Genomic DNA, 17,457 nt, shown 5'->3' with positions numbered 1-17,457 from the left:
CACATAAATGGTGCCCCGATATAAACAAAGCATGGTGTCCTCCTAGCTCCTCGCTTAACGCATTGCTACAGGTGGACAGTCCGCTACAAGACTGTTGTGATTGAAATGGGCACAGTGGTGGATGTATAGCAATAAACACCGTGTGCCTTTAGCACTACCCGTCCACTCCCTTCCGCTTTTTTCGGTACTAGAGTGGCCTTCAACACTACCCTATTCACTTCCTTCCCTCCTCTCCTCTACTGGAGTGGGGCAGTGTTGATTGTTTATGTCGGGAGACCATTTCTGTGCATGCGTGTACACTTCTGCTGTTACTACGAACAGCAAACCATGCAGTACTGCCATCTCTTGGCTGTATCATCAGTTATTTGCAGTATTGCTAACTCTCTCTATGTTTCACTTGAACAAGTCAATATTTACAAAGTTTGTCTAAACGTTTCTCTACGATACACTTAGGGTCATCAATAAGAGATAAGATAAAGAAAGTGCTTACCTGAGTATCTCCCAGCCTCGAGAGCTCTGGGTGAAGGTAGTAGGAGATGCCGGATATCGCTCCCGGCAGCATGAGACCACGCACCAGCAGGATGGTGAGTACCACGTAGGGCAGGGTGGCGGTGAACCACACCACCTTCCCTACAAACACACACACGCCACAAAAGAGACACGTGTAGCCCACTCATGGCACCTAGCGAAGCTACTCCTCTTCTTCCTTCTTTTAAGTCTTCCTAAACACTTTTTATTCAAATTTTCCTAGACCAAAGTACACAAAATTGTCTTTGTTAGGCTTGCTTTTTAGGTTATTCTCAGCAATAGAAATGAAAGGAAGTTAGTATTTCAGCCAAATGATTCAGCCCACTGACCTTGGCATATGATAATTAATGCTGTCACTTGTAAGATGTATGCTCATTTCATGGTAATGACAGTTTATGTGAAGTTAAGTGCACATTAGATCGAACAAGAATATTTACAAATGTATGTACATCAAAACATACTACTTACTGCTGGACATGTGGTCATTGTATTCCATAGGCCACAGCAAACCAACGGAGCAGATGTTTTAAGAAGACAAATCGTCGCTGCTGAGCCAAAACCGCGAATGTGAAAATAATAATAATAATAATAATAATAATAATAATAATAATAATAATAATAATAATAATAATAATAATAATAATTGGGAATGTATCTTCGAACACCATATTTATTAACATTCAATTGTTTGATATATGTACCAACACACATATTTACAAGAAAAGGTAAAAATTTCCCAAACAATAATAATAATAATAATAATAAATGCATGTCCATACATACAAAAATCAAACATTATAATACGGTGATTAAATCTGAAGTGTTGTATGCAAGTGAAATCTTGGTACTTAATAATAAAGGTGATCTGGAAAACATCTTGAAGGAGGAAAAGAAGATCTTGAGGAAAATTCTGGGCCCAGAGAAAAAAGAAGGGTATCGACTCAAATCACGAAAATCTACGGAAAGACTGTCCAACCTTGCCGCAGACGTCAGGAAACGAAGACTGAAATTCTATGGACACGTTCACAGACAGACAGATATTACATAACTGAAAATTTGTATATGGGATCTCCTTTAAAAATAAAGAAACACGTAGTTTTTAGTTTTTGGAAAATCCAATTAATGGCGGTTAAACAGGAGTGACAAATTGGGGTGAATTTTTGAAAGACTATATCTACAGAATATCTTGGAAACGAAAAATGTTACAGACGTAAAAAGTGGGTGTTTGGAATCTCCTGTAAATGTAAAGAAACATAGGTGATTTGTTTTTTGAAACTCCACTTAAGGGGAACTCAAAAGGGGTGAAATTTTAAAATGAGAATTTTTACAGTTTATCTCAAAAAACTTAACATGTTACAGAAGTGAAAAATGGTATTTTTCATCTCTATTAAAAATCAAGAAGCGTGTATTTTTAGTTTTCGGAAATACCACTTGGTGGAGGGGGGGGGGGTAAAAGTGACTGACAATGGTGTTGAATTTTTTTAATTAGGCTACTGATATCTCAGAAATGAAGATGTTACAGACGTGAAATTTGATATTTACAATCTGCTTTAAAATAAAGAAACACGTATTCTCGGAAAATCCAATGAAGGGGGGGGGGGGTGTTGAAAGAATTGAAAAATTAATTGATTTAATTGTATGAGAATACATACATCTATTAAAAACTAATGTTGTTGCAGACGTGAAAATTCGTATTTGGATCTCCTTTAAAAACAAGGAAAAACGCGTTTTGGGGGGAAACCATCTTGTAGGGCGGGAGTGTAAAGGAGTTGAATTCCTTTCATGAGGACATAAATCAAAAACTGAAGAGGTTAGAGTCGTGATAATTGGTATTTAGAAGATCCTTTACTATTAAAGAAACAAGTATTTTTTGAGGGAAAATTCACTTAAGTGGGGGGGGGGGGAGTAGTGTGTAATGAAGTGAAAAAAGTAAATTATTTTTATGGGGATACTTATATCTCAAAACTGAAGGTAATAGACGTGAACATTGGTGTTTGGAATCTCCCTTAAACATAAAGAAACAAGCCTTCATTTAATTTTTTTGGGAGGGGGGGGGGTGGCGGTAAATAAACTTAACGGCGGTGGGGTGTAGAAGGAGGTGAGACCAATTGATTTTACTGTTCTTAATGTACTTATCAGGATCCTCCGTTGCTCAGGAGGCAGCGCGCCGGCCTCTCTCAGCTGGGTTCCGTGGTTCAAATCCCTGTCTCTCCATGTGACATTCGTGGTAGACAAAACGGAGGCGGGACAGGTTTTTCTCCTGATACTCCGGTTTTCCCTGTCATCATCCATTCCAGCAACACATAATAATAATAATAATAATAATAATAATAATAATAATAATAATAATAATAATAATAATAATAATAATAATAATAATAATAATAATAATGTTCCGGACCGTCGTCAAGTGTGCGGACCGCGCTGGAAACGGCTCCTGGACGGGTAATGACTAAGAATGCAGTCCGGCCGCGGGTTCAGTGCCGCCTATGCACCCAATATGACACCACGCCGGATCTCCTGAAGGATTTTATCCATATTAAAAATGATTATAGGAAAAGATGGCAAAGATTTACGGACCCAACTGACCGGGAGGAATACCTGAGCCTAGCCCGGGAAGTACGAAATCGATTGCTGGAAAAGAAGATTGAAAAATGGGAGGAAACGTGCCGTAATCTAATAGAAAACGAGTCAGATCGGGAATTTTGGTGGATTCTCGCAGAAAAGGAGTCAGATCGCGAATTTCGGCGGATTATATATCTAAAACTATAAGCATTCAATTATAAATTTCAGTATAATACCGTAGCGAAGCACGGGTATCTTGCTAGTTATTTCACAAAGATATTTCTATTCTACTATTTTCTTACTTTTACAGTATACTGGACATCAGCTACAACGTGACGATGGAATGGTTTTATTCAAAAGTAATGACCGAAAGCGCTAATACATTTATCCCACCACTCGTACTGTTCTGTCCAACTTCCCAAAAAGTCAACACCGACCTGTTGTGGCGGAAATAGGTTTGAAAATTCCCCTTGTAAACTCAATGCTCTTACCCAGATGGAACTTTCAATGAGCTAACTGGGATGTATTCACAAAATACCTTGAATCCAGTCTAGCTGCGGAGAATCTTCAGCCGACAGCAAATAACTACGACGAATTTGTTAAACTAGTTATCAAATCTGCTAAGTCCAACATTCTTAGTGGTTACAGAAAGGAATATATACCTGAATGGAATGAAGATAGTGAGGCTTTATACCAAGAGTACTAAAGTTCTGGAAATCAAACAATGGGCTCACAGCTACTCCACTCTTTAAATAAGAACAGACGTGAGAAATGGGAAGCTACACTCAAAGAAATGAACTTCGCAAAATCAAGCAGGAAAGCTTGGAGAATCTTGAATGGGCTAACTGGCAAGCAACACCCCAAAAAGCCGCATCCTAAACTGAGTCCTGGCATTATTGCCAACAGGATCGTAGACCTCACAAGGACAAAGAGGGACAAGAATCATATCAGAATAGTAAAATGTAACCTTTCTAAACTCAGGCGCAGTGCCCCGAGTAACAAGCCGCTTTACAGACCCTTTTACACAGTGGAAGTAGAAAATGCAAATAAAAAACTGAAAATCGGCAAGGCTGCTGGTATCGACAACATCTATAATGAATTTATTAAGAATATGGGCCCGCATTGTATATACTGGCACACTTCTCTCTTCACTTACATACTCCAAGAGAACAGATTGCCCAGACAATTCAAACTGTCAAAAGTTATAGCCATTCTCAAATCTGGCAAACCTGAGAACAGCCCCGAAAGTTATCGACCAATAGCACTGCTCAGTTGCGTATTCGAGGTTCTTGAACGAATCCTCCTAACCAGAATAGCTCCGTTCATTGAAGCTGTTACTCCTCCTGAACAGGCTAGATCTAGACATGGACGCTTTATCGATCAAATTCTTGCCCTGACTACACATATCGAAGCTGGTTTTCAAGGATAACTAAAATTAACAGCTGTTTTCATCGACTTGACAGGTGCACTGTTTGGCGACAGGGACTGATTTACAAACTATTGCAATTTGTACCAAGTCGAGAAATCGTGGATCTAATATCTAGTATGCTTAGTCAAAGACAATTCGAAGTCTTTCTAGGCAACACTAAAAGCCACAAACGAAAACTAAATAACGGTCTACCACAGGCACCATTGCTATTCAATTTTTACATTCATGATCTACCAACCACAACATCAACTAAGTTCATATATGCTGACGACATCGCACTGGTAGCACAGAGTAATAACTTTGAAGACGGTGAACACATTCTTACGGAGGACATCAAGAAGATGTCAAATTTCTTTAAGACCTGGAGATTGATTCCCAGCACAACAAAAACTGAATTCTCTTGTTTCCATCTAGCGAATCGTGCTGCAAACTACAAACCAAGAGTTCTGCTCAACGGACGAAAGCTGAGGTACAATCCTTTCCCAAAATACCTTGGAGTCACTTTAGATACAACCCTGAGCTAGAAAGCACATCACTAAGCTTTCTCATAAAGTCGTCGCAAGAAACAACATATTGCATAAGCTCTGTGGTACCTGCTGGGGAGCCTCTGCTGATCGTCTACGTTTAACTAGCATCAGCCTTGTCTACTCGGCTGCTGAGTACTGTGTTAATATCTTGTTGGAAAGTGTACATGTGAAGAAGATAGACAGAAAATTGAACGATACAATGCGTTGCATTACTGGTACAATCAAATCAACTCCATATCACTGGTTACCTGTGATGGGTCACATCCCTCCACCTCACTTAAGGCGGAAGCAAGCTCTACTAGGGGAACCTAAGAAAATCTTTGCACCACCCTCTTTGCCACTGCACTAAGAATTCTGCCATCCATCACAGCAGCGACTGCAGTCAAGAAGACCAGCAAGTGTCACTGCAGGGCAACTCGTTGCGGATGGATTTGACCTAAATGAAAGCTGGAAGCATGAGTGGTCAAGAAAAACATTGGGAACAAGTGTCCACCATCTTGCTCCCACAGAGAAGCCAAACGGTTTTGACCTACCGAGGAACCTCTGGTGCCATATCAACAGGCTAAGGACTGTACATGGTTGTTGCAATTATTTCAGGTACAAGTGGGGTTGGATCAGTTCACCAATGTGTGATTGTAACCTGGATGAACAGACGATAGAGCACCTGGTCCAACGCTGTCCTCTTCATTCGTACCCTGGCACTCCTGATTATTTGCTCGCTTTCACACACGGCTTATCTGAATGGCTGAGAAGGATGGACTTTAAAGTTTGATTTTGCCTTGTATATGTATTGTATAAAATCCCCATATAAATAAATAAATAAATAAATAAATAAATAAATAAATAAATAAATAAATAAATAAATAAATAAAAAAATAAATAAAAAATAAATAAATAAATAAATAAATAAATAAATAAATAAATAAATAAATAAATAAATAAATAAATAAATAAATAAATAAATAAATAAATAAATAAATAAAAAAAAATAAATAAATAAATAAATAAATAAATAAATAAATAAATAAATAAATAAATAAATAAATAAATAAATAAATAAATAAATAAATAAATAAATAAATAAATAAATAAATAAATAAATAAATAAATAAATAAATAAATAAATAAATAAATAAATAAATAAATAAATAAATAAATAAATAAATAAATAAATAAATAAATAAATAAATAAATAAATAAATAAATAAATAAATAAATAAATAAATAAATAAATAAATAAATAAATAAATAAATAAATAAATAAATAAATAAATAAATAAATAAATAAATAAATAAATAAATAAATAAATAAATAAATAAATAAATAAATAAATAAATAAATAAATAAATAAATAAATAAATAAATAAATAAATAAATAAATAAATAAATAAATAAATAAATAAATAAATAAATAAATAAATAAATAAATAAATAAATAAATAAATAAATAAATAAATAAATAAATAAATAAATAAATAAATAAATAAATAAATAAATAAATAAATAAATAAATAAATAAATAAATAAATAAATAAATAAATAAATGCCACTGGTAGACGAGACGATCAATTCCAGTTTTGTAGAAAGAGGTAGGTCGCTGACGCATCCACAACCGCACCCACTCTTGCACTTCCTTGTCCGAATGAAACCGACGTCCACAAATATCTTTTTTCCTCCGTGATTTGTCCATTTCCCGGATAAGGCCATCAATCCGCCCTTCACATCAAGAGTAATGACTGGATGGGCCTGTCCTAGGCGCACATCGTCTTGCAGTGATGTGCGCCCTTCTCGGAATCTCCTATGGCACTCGTGCCCACTCGTCATGGACATGCAGTGTTCGCCATACGCAGCAGACATGCGACGATGAGTTTCATGTACTCCAGCACCCCCAGTCACCAGAAAACGAACCACACTTCTCTGCTTGCCTCCATTTCTATAGCTTAACGAACACACTAGACCAGTCCGCGCTCCAACAAAGACAACAATTGCGTGCACCTGTGAGTTGTCACTATGCAGTTCGTTTCCCACACCGATGGTAGTATCGATACGTAATAACAGTGTTGCCATCTTTCGCGCGGAATGTGTGTTAGGCGGGTGTTCGGTTTTCATATTACTGCTCCTTATACCGCCTTTAGGTACATAATGCCTTACCACTCATCCTACCCCGCAAAATGAGCGCATTTATATCTGGTAAAAGACTGGCCCGGCGTGCCTAAGGTACTAATTTTATGTAGCAACTGTCACGAAGGATTCGTAATCTTGAGATGTCTTTCCATGAAGCGAGTCCCTCAGTTTCGGAAGAAATAATGATCGGAGGGCTGTAAGGTGGGTTCGACAATGCTGTCCATTCCAGTTTTTTGACAGTGTCCAGGTTTACTGGCTGACGTATGGTTCAGCGGTATCGTGCAACAGAAAAACTTCCTGTTCGATGTGTTCGAACACGATTCAGTCAAGCGTGAGGCTTCTTTCTTTAAAAAGGGTTGCCAAACATGCGTCGGAATGAATGGTATTTTCTAGAGTTATGATATTCACAAGCAGCAGACTGATCACTCTTTTTGCCAAAGACGGTAGATTTACCGGCACGTAAAAACTCCCGTGGGATAAAATTCCGGCACGTCAGTGTGTCCGAAAACCGCACAAGTAGTTACTGGGACGAAAAATAAATATTATATTATTACTATGGACCCTACTCACCCAGCATTCCTAGCGGCTTAGCGCGCATTGTTAATACTAGAATTCCATTGTTCCACTCTGTCAAAGATATGACCGATTAGAGCATTAGAATTTTCAAAATTTTGAAGGCTTCTCAAGTATTGCAAGCGATTTGGCACGTAAAGTTGTGTTCTCAAAATTCTTGTGATGTCTTGAATTTGTAAAAAAAATAATTGATTGTGTACAGCAGGCTTAAGCAACAGCGATGCGTGAGCTGGTGCGTTGTCATGGTGGAGGCTGCAGGAATTGTTTATCCACAAGTCTGGTCTCTTTCTCTTGAGAGTGCTGGTGCAGGTCTTTCGAATGGACGTCTATACGCGACATGCGCGCCTGTGAGGACGGGGCTCTGCCTATGATGATTTCTAATGTGGAAGAAGGCACACCCATATAGTCTTCAAGCCTATTAGACGATAAAATTTAAATTTAAAAGCCCCGACCCGGCCGGTAATCGAACCCGTGTCCCTTTGGACTGAAGGCAAATGCCAGCCATTTAACCATGGAACCAGACTTCACACAAACATTAACATAGTTAATAAATGTAAATATTTGGGAGATATCTTATAGTCACGAGGATAGGTATTTGCAGCCCATATTAAAGATAGAAGCATAGCTGGATTAATGCCAATTAACGACATTAGGTACATAAACCAGATTTCTCTAAAAACGGCCATGACTTTATTCAAGATAAAAATAACTCCTGTGGTTACTCATGGACTAGAACTCATCTGTGAATATCTCAATAAATAAGACTTGAAGGAACTGGAGAAAGTCAAGTTAACTTTCTTGAAACGAATGATGAGTGTGTCTAAATTCACTCCATTTCTTTTGATATATGAAATGGCAAAAGAGACGTTCTTTGATGAAGACCTACGAACGCAACGATTGCTGCCCTATACGACAAGCTACAAGCTATTGGGAACTCTTGAATTAATGAAACGCTGTGAGCTTGCATCCGGGAGATAGTCGGTTCGAATCCCACTATCGGCAGCCCTAAAAATGGTTTTCCGTGGTTTCCCATTTTCACACCAGGCAAATGCTGGGGCTGTACCTTAATTAAGGTTACGGCCGCTTCCTTCCAACTCCTAGGAGTTTCCCATCCCATCGTCGCCATAAGACCTATCTGTGTCGGTGCGACGTAAAGCCCCTAGCAAAAAAAAAAAAAATAATGAAGCGGAAGAAACACGAATTATGGGACGACTTTTACGTCGCTGATGGTTTAACAACGACAGAGTGGACAAATAGTAGATACAAACTGAGCTACTCAGTAACCCGTTTTGCCATACATGGATTTCATCACAAGGTTTGCCAACTCAAGAAGTATCATGTACCGCATTCACAATGTGTATGTATGTCATTGGCAGTGCGACAGATACCATGCCCTTAGATGCAAGAAATTAATGTTTTCTCTGACTGAACTAAGCGCAGACTAAATATGTGCGCATCTATACCTCTGTATAGTTGATTTCGTTACTAATAACTTCATGTATAAATTATGGTCATTGGCTGCAATAAAACTTTTATATATCTTTACCAGATTTTTCAAAATAAGAAAAGGAGTAGCCTTCGTTACGTTTACTGAAATAATTTTTCATTGAAAGAAAAAGAACATTAAAACGAGGTTCATTAAAATAGTTTGAGAGTTTGTTTCAATTCCTAGACTTAATGTTTCCTTATGACCGTTGTACTGAGAATGCTGTGTCAGGTCACTTTGTCTGGAGCGAGAAATACTAAAATCTTTTCTGCATACAACACAATATGCCCAATGTTTATCCAGTCCTGTGTTTACCCACATAAATATATCTTCCCTCTTCTTTATATGCACCTGATGATCTGATTCTGAGGATTTCAATTTCTTCTTTGGAGGAGTCCCTGATGGACTATTTTCATTTTCACCAATTTAAAGCGTTTGGTGTCCGGTTTAATACAGATTCTTTTTATGATCATATGCACGACACAGTTGCGAAAATTGAGCTGGAAATGGACCTTAACAGCATGATGAACGTAATGTCTTACTTGATTCTACTGATTAACGTAGCTCTGAATTAATTTAGGCAACTTGCAGCTGAAACATTTTTTTTCTTGGACGTTTCCGCAGTTATACTGGTTTCGAAACAGAAATAATTAAAAGAAAAGCAGAATTCCCACTTACGGAAAATAATAAATGTAAAGTCAAAATCCTACTAAATCATAAGAAATCGGAGGAATCCCAAAAAACCGGAACATCTGACAATCCTACCCGCATAGTAACAGATCCTGCGTGATAACTGTTTCAGAAATGCGAATCATTTGGTTAAATAAAATGGCTAACAACTTAGGAACCATCCCGCTATATTTAATATTGTATATCTCGCTATATAGCACTATATACTTATTGGAAACCGCTACGACTTTGTATTTGCTCGGTATTTTCAAGTTCCGTTATTTTTTTCGAACACCAACCAACCAACCAACCAACCAACCAACCAACCAACCAACCAACCAACCAACCAACCAACCAACCAACCAACCAACCAACCAACCAACCAACCAACCAACCAACCAACCAACCAACCAACCAACCAACCAACCAACCAACCAACCAACCAACCAACCAACCAACCAACCAACCAACCAACCAACCAACCAACCAACCAACCAACCAACCAACCAACCAACCAACCAACCAACCAACCAACCAACCAACCAACCAACCAACCAACCAACCAACCAACCAACCAACCAACCAACCAACCAACCAACCAACCAACCAACCAACCAACCAACCAACCAACCAACCAACCAACCAACCAACCAACCAACCAACCAACCAACCAACCAACCAACCAACCAACCAACCAACCAACCAACCAACCAACCAACCAACCAACCAACCAACCAACCAACCAACCAACCAACCAACCAACCAACCAACCAACCAACCAACCAACCAACCAACCAACCAACCAACCAACCAACCAACCAACCAACCAACCAACCAACCAACCAACCAACCAACCAACCAACCAACCAACCAACCAACCAACCAACCAACCAACCAACCAACCAACCAACCAACCAACCAACCAACCAACCAACCAACCAACCAACCAACCAACCAACCAACCAACCAACCAACCAACCAACCAACCAACCAACCAACCAACCAACCAACCAACCAACCAACCAACCAACCAACCAACCAACCAACCAACCAACCAACCAACCAACCAACCAACCAACCAACCAACCAACCAACCAACCAACCAACCAACCAACCAACCAACCAACCAACCAACCAACCAACCAACCAACCAACCAACCAACCAACCAACCAACCAACCAACCAACCAACCAACCAACCAACCAACCAACCAACCAACCAACCAACCAACCAACCAACCAACCAACCAACCAACCAACCAACCAACCAACCAACCAACCAACCAACCAACCAACCAACCAACCAACCAACCAACCAACCAACCAACCAACCAACCAACCAACCAACCAACCAACCAACCAACCAACCAACCAACCAACCAACCAACCAACCAACCAACCAACCAACCAACCAACCAACCAACCAACCAACCAACCAACCAACCAACCAACCAACCAACCAACCAACCAACCAACCAACCAACCAACCAACCAACCAACCAACCAACCAACCAACCAACCAACCAACCAACCAACCAACCAACCAACCAACCAACCAACCAACCAACCAACCAACCAACCAACCAACCAACCAACCAACCAACCAACCAACCAACCAACCAACCAACCAACCAACCAACCAACCAACCAACCAACCAACCAACCAACCAACCAACCAACCAACCAACCGACCGACCGACCGACCGACCGACCGACCGACCGACCGACCGACCGACCGACCGACCGACCGACCGTCGCCCAAGTGGCAGATTTTTATCAGTTGTTTACCTAGCTTCTTCGTGAATACTTTCAAAGAACTTTGAAATTTGTTTATGAATTTATTCTAACCCCTTACTCCTTGTCTTATAAATTAATATTTGCCCCAATTTGTCCTCTTGAATTCCAGCTTTATCTTCATATTATGAACTTTCCTACTTTTAAAAACTGCATTCAAGCTTATTCTTCTACTTATGTCATTCCACGCCAACTCTCCACCGACAGCTCGAAACATACCACATTGTCGAGCATCTCGTCTCCTTACTCCCAAGTCTTCCCAGCCCAAAGTTTGCAACATTTTCGTAAGAAGTCGGAAGTCACCCAGAACAAATAGTGCTGTTTTCCTTTGATTTTTTCCAGTTCTCGTATCAAGTATACTGGACCCACATTCTAACTGAGGTCTTACCAGAGACTTATACGCCCTCTCCTTTACATCCTTTCTACAACTCCTAAATACTCTCGTAACCATGTGAAGAGATCTGTAACCTTTCTTAACAATCGTTAATATGATTACCCCAGTGAAGATCATACTTACAGTGTTCCCCATGAGGCACCATCACCCCACCAACACAATAATTAAAAGTGAGAGGACTTTCACTCTTAGTGAAACTTACAATTTGACTTTTCATCCCATTTACATTAATAGCATACCATACCAATGTCATGTTTTCTGTCGTTCGGATTCCCTTCCCAGTTAACATTTGCGCTAAAAATTAGCGCTCCATTTCCGTCAATTTTAAAGCTGACTGTTATCAAGTAGGTATCTTACACTGCTGTTGGTAAGTTGAACAGGTGCATTATACTTCTCTACGATGGAAAGGAACAAAGATGATTAATTATATAGCATAAAGGTTGGAACTTACCTGACGACTTGACTCCCTTGAAGAGTGACAGGTACAGCATACCGTAGACCAATAAGAGACAAAGTACGAGCTGCCATTTCGGGTAACCCATTTCGTGCAAGCCGTTACTCCACTGCATCTCCAGAACGGCGCGACTGTAATAATAATAATAATAATAATAATAATAATAATAATAATAATAATAATAATAATAATAATAATAATAATAATAATAATAATAATAATAATAATAATAATAATAATAATAATAATTTCCGAAAGTAACCAGGGGAACCCGACCCTTACAGAGCGCGTCCCCAGGTGGCGGATAGGGAGCCCCTACAGTTTTTAGGGCTGGTTGAAATACCCGGTACAACTCGCGGACCAACGGGTAGCCTAATTCCTGGGGGCTTTAAAATACTGGGACACCCTCTCTCCAGGGGTCAAAAATATGGAGGGCCCTTAGCCTGGGTTATATGTGAAGTCCCCAACGGCATCTACGGCGGAGAAGATGACCTTCGGAACGGTGGAGATGGCGGAAGGGGCAAACCTTGCCTAGGGTTACTAGGTGAAAACTGGTCAACGGTCTCAATGGCGGATGAAGAGAAGAATTTCCCAACGGCAGAGAGGGCGGATGAGCTACCTCCAAGAATCGAATCTTGGTTGAAGAACATGAAATTCCCCAGGCGTCTGTTCCCAGATTGGTCGGCCTTAGGTCAGCGTTTGTACCCCAGGTTAGGGGCGGCTGGAAGAAACCTCCAGGGCTCGCAACCTTGGTTGTAAACTGGTGACTCAAGTAGTTACCCCAAACTCATGTTTATCGTTCAAGGGAAAGTGTAATGTGAAACAAATTACCTCAGGTGCACCGTTGTGCACAAGCAGACATTTGGATTCTGGGGAGTCTGCAGCGTTACATAGAGACGAGTCGGAGCGTCTTGGAACCTCACACAAAATCAAATGCAAATACCCGAAGTTCATTGCCGCCTTCAGTGCTAATTCTCTTCTTGAAACTAGAAAGTTAAAACACCTTACAGACACTCTCAGAAACCATCGAATTATCATAACGGCACTTCAGGAGACCAGATATATAGATGAAAACAACTTCGACTCTGAAGGGTTCAGGATATACAAGGGAAAAGTTGGTCAAAGAGTCATGAAAAACATGCCACACCTAGGAACTGGCTTCATAATAAACAAGACTGTCCTGGAATACATAGTCCAGTTTGAGTCCCTATCTGAAATACTATCAACTTTGGTTTTCAAATCTACCAATAGAATCATGAAGAAAAGAGTCATGAAAAACATGCCACACCTAGGAACTTGCTTCATAATAAACAAGACTGTCCTGGAATACATAGTCCAGTTTGAGTCCCTATCTGAAATACTATCAACTTTGGTTTTCAAATCTACCAATAGAATATACACTATGCCCCCATAAATGAGGAGAACAGAAAGAACAAGGAGAAAGTGGAACTCTTTTGGGATCAGTTGGACGATGTTATCCAAAGGGTACCTGAAAAACACATCATACTAATGGGAGACTTCAACGCCCAGATCGGGAAGGAGAGAAAGTATCGACATGTAGTCGGGAAATACCCAGCGCATAACAGGATCAATCAAAATGGTGTCAGACTTATAGAGTTGTGCCAAGCCCACGGTATGATACTGAAATCCACAACTTTTAAAAAGCTTCCTAGAAAACAAAACACATGGATTTCACCAAATCCTAACTTGGGTGAATTTCAACTGGACCATGTGGCTATTAGACGGAAGTTCAGTAGGGAGATACAAAATGTCAAAGTCCTCAGGGGAGCTAATTTAGACTCGGACCACTACATGTCGAAGATAAAGATCAAAATCATCTCCAGAATGAGAGACAAGGTCCTTAAACACACAAGCAAACGATATGACCCGGAGAAAATTTTAAATTAAAAAGGAATACCATCTTGCGACAAAGGATATACTCAAACAAAATTGGGATCAAATGAAACAGAACTTATTATCAAAAGCCGAAAAATTTGCACCTATAACAAAAGTTAAAAAACATGCTTGGTGGACGGAAGAATGTGACGATCTATTGAAACAAAGGAAGGAAGCATGGCACAAATGGCAGTCGCAACGAACGGAAAGCAATAGACAAAATTTCTTGAATATCAGAAAGATGGTCAATAAAAAATTCAAAACAATTTAAAAGGCTTACGAAAACCAGATGCTTATTCAAATAGATGACGACTTTACCAAAAACAAGACAAGAAGTTTCTACAAAATCTTTGAACAGAGAACAACGGAGTACAAGCCACCGACTCTACAGTTACGGGACAAGAATGGAAATATAGCACATAACAACACTGATAACTGCAGGGTACTAACCGACTACTTTGAAAATCTTCTCAACTCTGAAACGCCAGTAGAAAATATGACATTTAATACCCCAACAAATACCAATCCTGACTCACAGCCGCCAACCTTCGAGGAACTAGAAAATATCATTTTGAGCCTTAAAAACAAGAAATCATCGGGAGTAAACCAGATCACAGCCAAACTTTGGAAGTATGCCAACAAGGAAGCAATAGAATCCATACAATTTTTTTTGAAGAAATTTGGGTCAAAGAAAGAATTTTAGAAGAATGGAGGATGGCCCTCATCCATCCAATCCACAAGAAGGGGGATAAAATGAACCCCAACAACTATAGAGACATATCACTTTTGGATATTACATATATTCTCAAAGGCCTTACTTAATAGGACAGAACCACAGTTAGATCATCAATTGGGTGAATTGGGATTCAGAAAGGGGAGATCCTGTCCGGAACAAATCCTGAACCTTTAAAATCTCATAGCATACCAGAAATATAGGGCAAAAACATACGTCATCAGCTTTATTGATTTACAAAAGGCGGATGACTTACTAGACCGGGAAAGTGTCCTTTCTGTACTCAAAGAATTCGGTCTAGATAAGAAAACAACAAACCTCATCAGGGAAACCCTCACTAATACATTTCCAAAGTCAAATTCATGGGAGAATTGTCGGCTCCTTTTGAGATCAAAACTGGTGTCCGACAGGGTGACGGACTGTCCTCCATACTGTTCAATTGTGCCTTGGAGAAGGTAGTCAGAGAATGGGATAAGACAATTAGTGGTGGAATTCGATTGGGATCGGTAAACAAGGGTATCCAGATCAAATGTTTAGCTTTCGCAGACGACATGGCCTTACTAGCTGAGACATGGGAGGAAGCCAAGGAGCAGTCTTTCGAACTGCTGAAGCAAGCAGAGAAGATAGGTCTCAAAATCGCCCCTGGAAAGACCAAAATAATAACCAACATTAAGAATCCTCCAAAATATTTGAAAGTGGGGAACAAAAAATAGAGATCGTCACAGATTTCAAATACCTTGGTGAATGGATCAGTTGGAATGGTCTTGAGAAGAAATCAATGGAATCTCGACGAACCAAAATAGAAACAGCCTTCCAGCTTACGAAATACACCTCTAACAAAAAAATCCCTCTCCTAGAATTCCAATATCAGACATTATAATACAGTAGTCAAGCCTGAAGTCCTTTATGCTGCTGAAACTCTATCTATAACTACACATGGTCCAATGGAAAAGTTGGAGATAGAGAAAGGAAAATACTACGAAAAATTATAGGCCCCGAATTCCATATAAACGAACTTTCGCACATCAGCAATGAAACCCTGTATAGGAAATCAGAAAGGATTTCCGATACGGTAAGGAAAAGGAGAATTGACTTCTATGGCCACATCCTAAGAATTGATCCGAAAAGGATAACTAAAAGAATCTTCGACTATTTCCGTAATAAGAAAACCAAGCCGAACTGGTTTAAGGAAACTGAGAAGGACCTACGAGAATTCCAAATTACAGAAGAGATGCTTGTAAATGGATCTGCAAGGAAAAGAACCAAAGATAAAATAACGAGGTTCCAGGACAGGGTGAAGCCCAAACGACTATACAGAATTTCTGAAGAAGAGAGGAAGGCAAGATCTGAAAGAATGAAAAAGTACTGGGAGGACAGGAAAACACGACTCACTAACCATTGATAGATCTATCGTACCCCAAAGAGGGTGATACGGACAAGAATAATAATAATAACTCCGCCACTGCCTGTCCCAATCCCGGGGCCTCTTCTTGCAAGTGATGAGGAAGGAGGAGGGGGAGGAATAACGCCTCGTTGAAAAAATCTGGGTCCATTTGGCTCCTGATTGTAGCACCCTGTAAGGTCTCCTGCCTAGCGTTACAGGTGAAACCAGGTCAACGATCTCAAAGGCGGAAACGGAATATCTGATTCCTAATGGCGGAGAGAGCGGAAGAACCTAGTAGTGTAAACCACGAAGAAAAAGATAATAAAATTTCGGACTAAATAGATCTTATCTTGGAATTTATTTCCTATCCTGTACCATGAATTGCAGAATGGAAATTCCGCTGAAAGAAAGCACTATACCAGGTGGTAGCTCGGAAGAGTAATCCACCATTGAATTATGCAATGCATCGGGACTTAAGGTTCATAGGGTTCTGGGGAGTCCCAACAGCTGCAATAAGGAAGAGTCGGAGCTTCTTCGCTATCCTTCCAGACTCAAGTTTAAGAAGAACTTTATTGCAGGCACTTTGAATGTAAATTCCTTATTGAAAACTGGTAAACAGAAGGAACTGGAAATTGTTTTAGATAAACATGAAATACAAATTATAGCAGTACAAGAAACAATTTTTTTGATGAAGATGTAACAGAAAAAAAAAAGAACCAAGAAGAATTTTTAAGGGTGAACCAGCAATCAAAATTATGAAAAGAACGCCACTGCTAGGTTCATAAAAATATAATAGATAATGTAACAGAGCTCACATCTAGTTCAGAAAGAATATATCACCTCACAATTAAATACAAAAGTAAATATTGTACCTTTGTAAATTGCCATGCATCAATAAATG

The 17,457-nt window shown here is 39.4% G+C and overlaps 1 protein-coding gene across 1 annotated transcript in view; it reads right to left on the bottom strand.

Annotated features, from left to right (window-relative positions):
* The window catches only part of LOC136866387 (sodium-dependent noradrenaline transporter-like), a 184,295-nt gene that overhangs the window by 112,900 nt on the left and 53,938 nt on the right, over positions 1-17,457 (bottom strand). The window contains exons 4-5 of the mRNA XM_067143290.2: positions 12,541-12,674; positions 491-630 (exon numbers count right to left, since the gene is read on the bottom strand). Of these exons, the coding sequence (XP_066999391.1) occupies positions 491-630; positions 12,541-12,674 (274 nt within the window). The remainder of the gene's footprint in view (positions 1-490; positions 631-12,540; positions 12,675-17,457) is intronic.

The sequence above is a fragment of the Anabrus simplex genome, chromosome 3 (genome assembly GCF_040414725.1).
Source record: "Anabrus simplex isolate iqAnaSimp1 chromosome 3, ASM4041472v1, whole genome shotgun sequence".
In the NCBI taxonomy this organism is placed as follows: domain Eukaryota; kingdom Metazoa; phylum Arthropoda; class Insecta; order Orthoptera; family Tettigoniidae; genus Anabrus; species Anabrus simplex.
The sequence above is the reverse complement of the archived record's forward strand: the minus strand, read 5'-3'. Positions and strand labels throughout refer to the sequence as shown.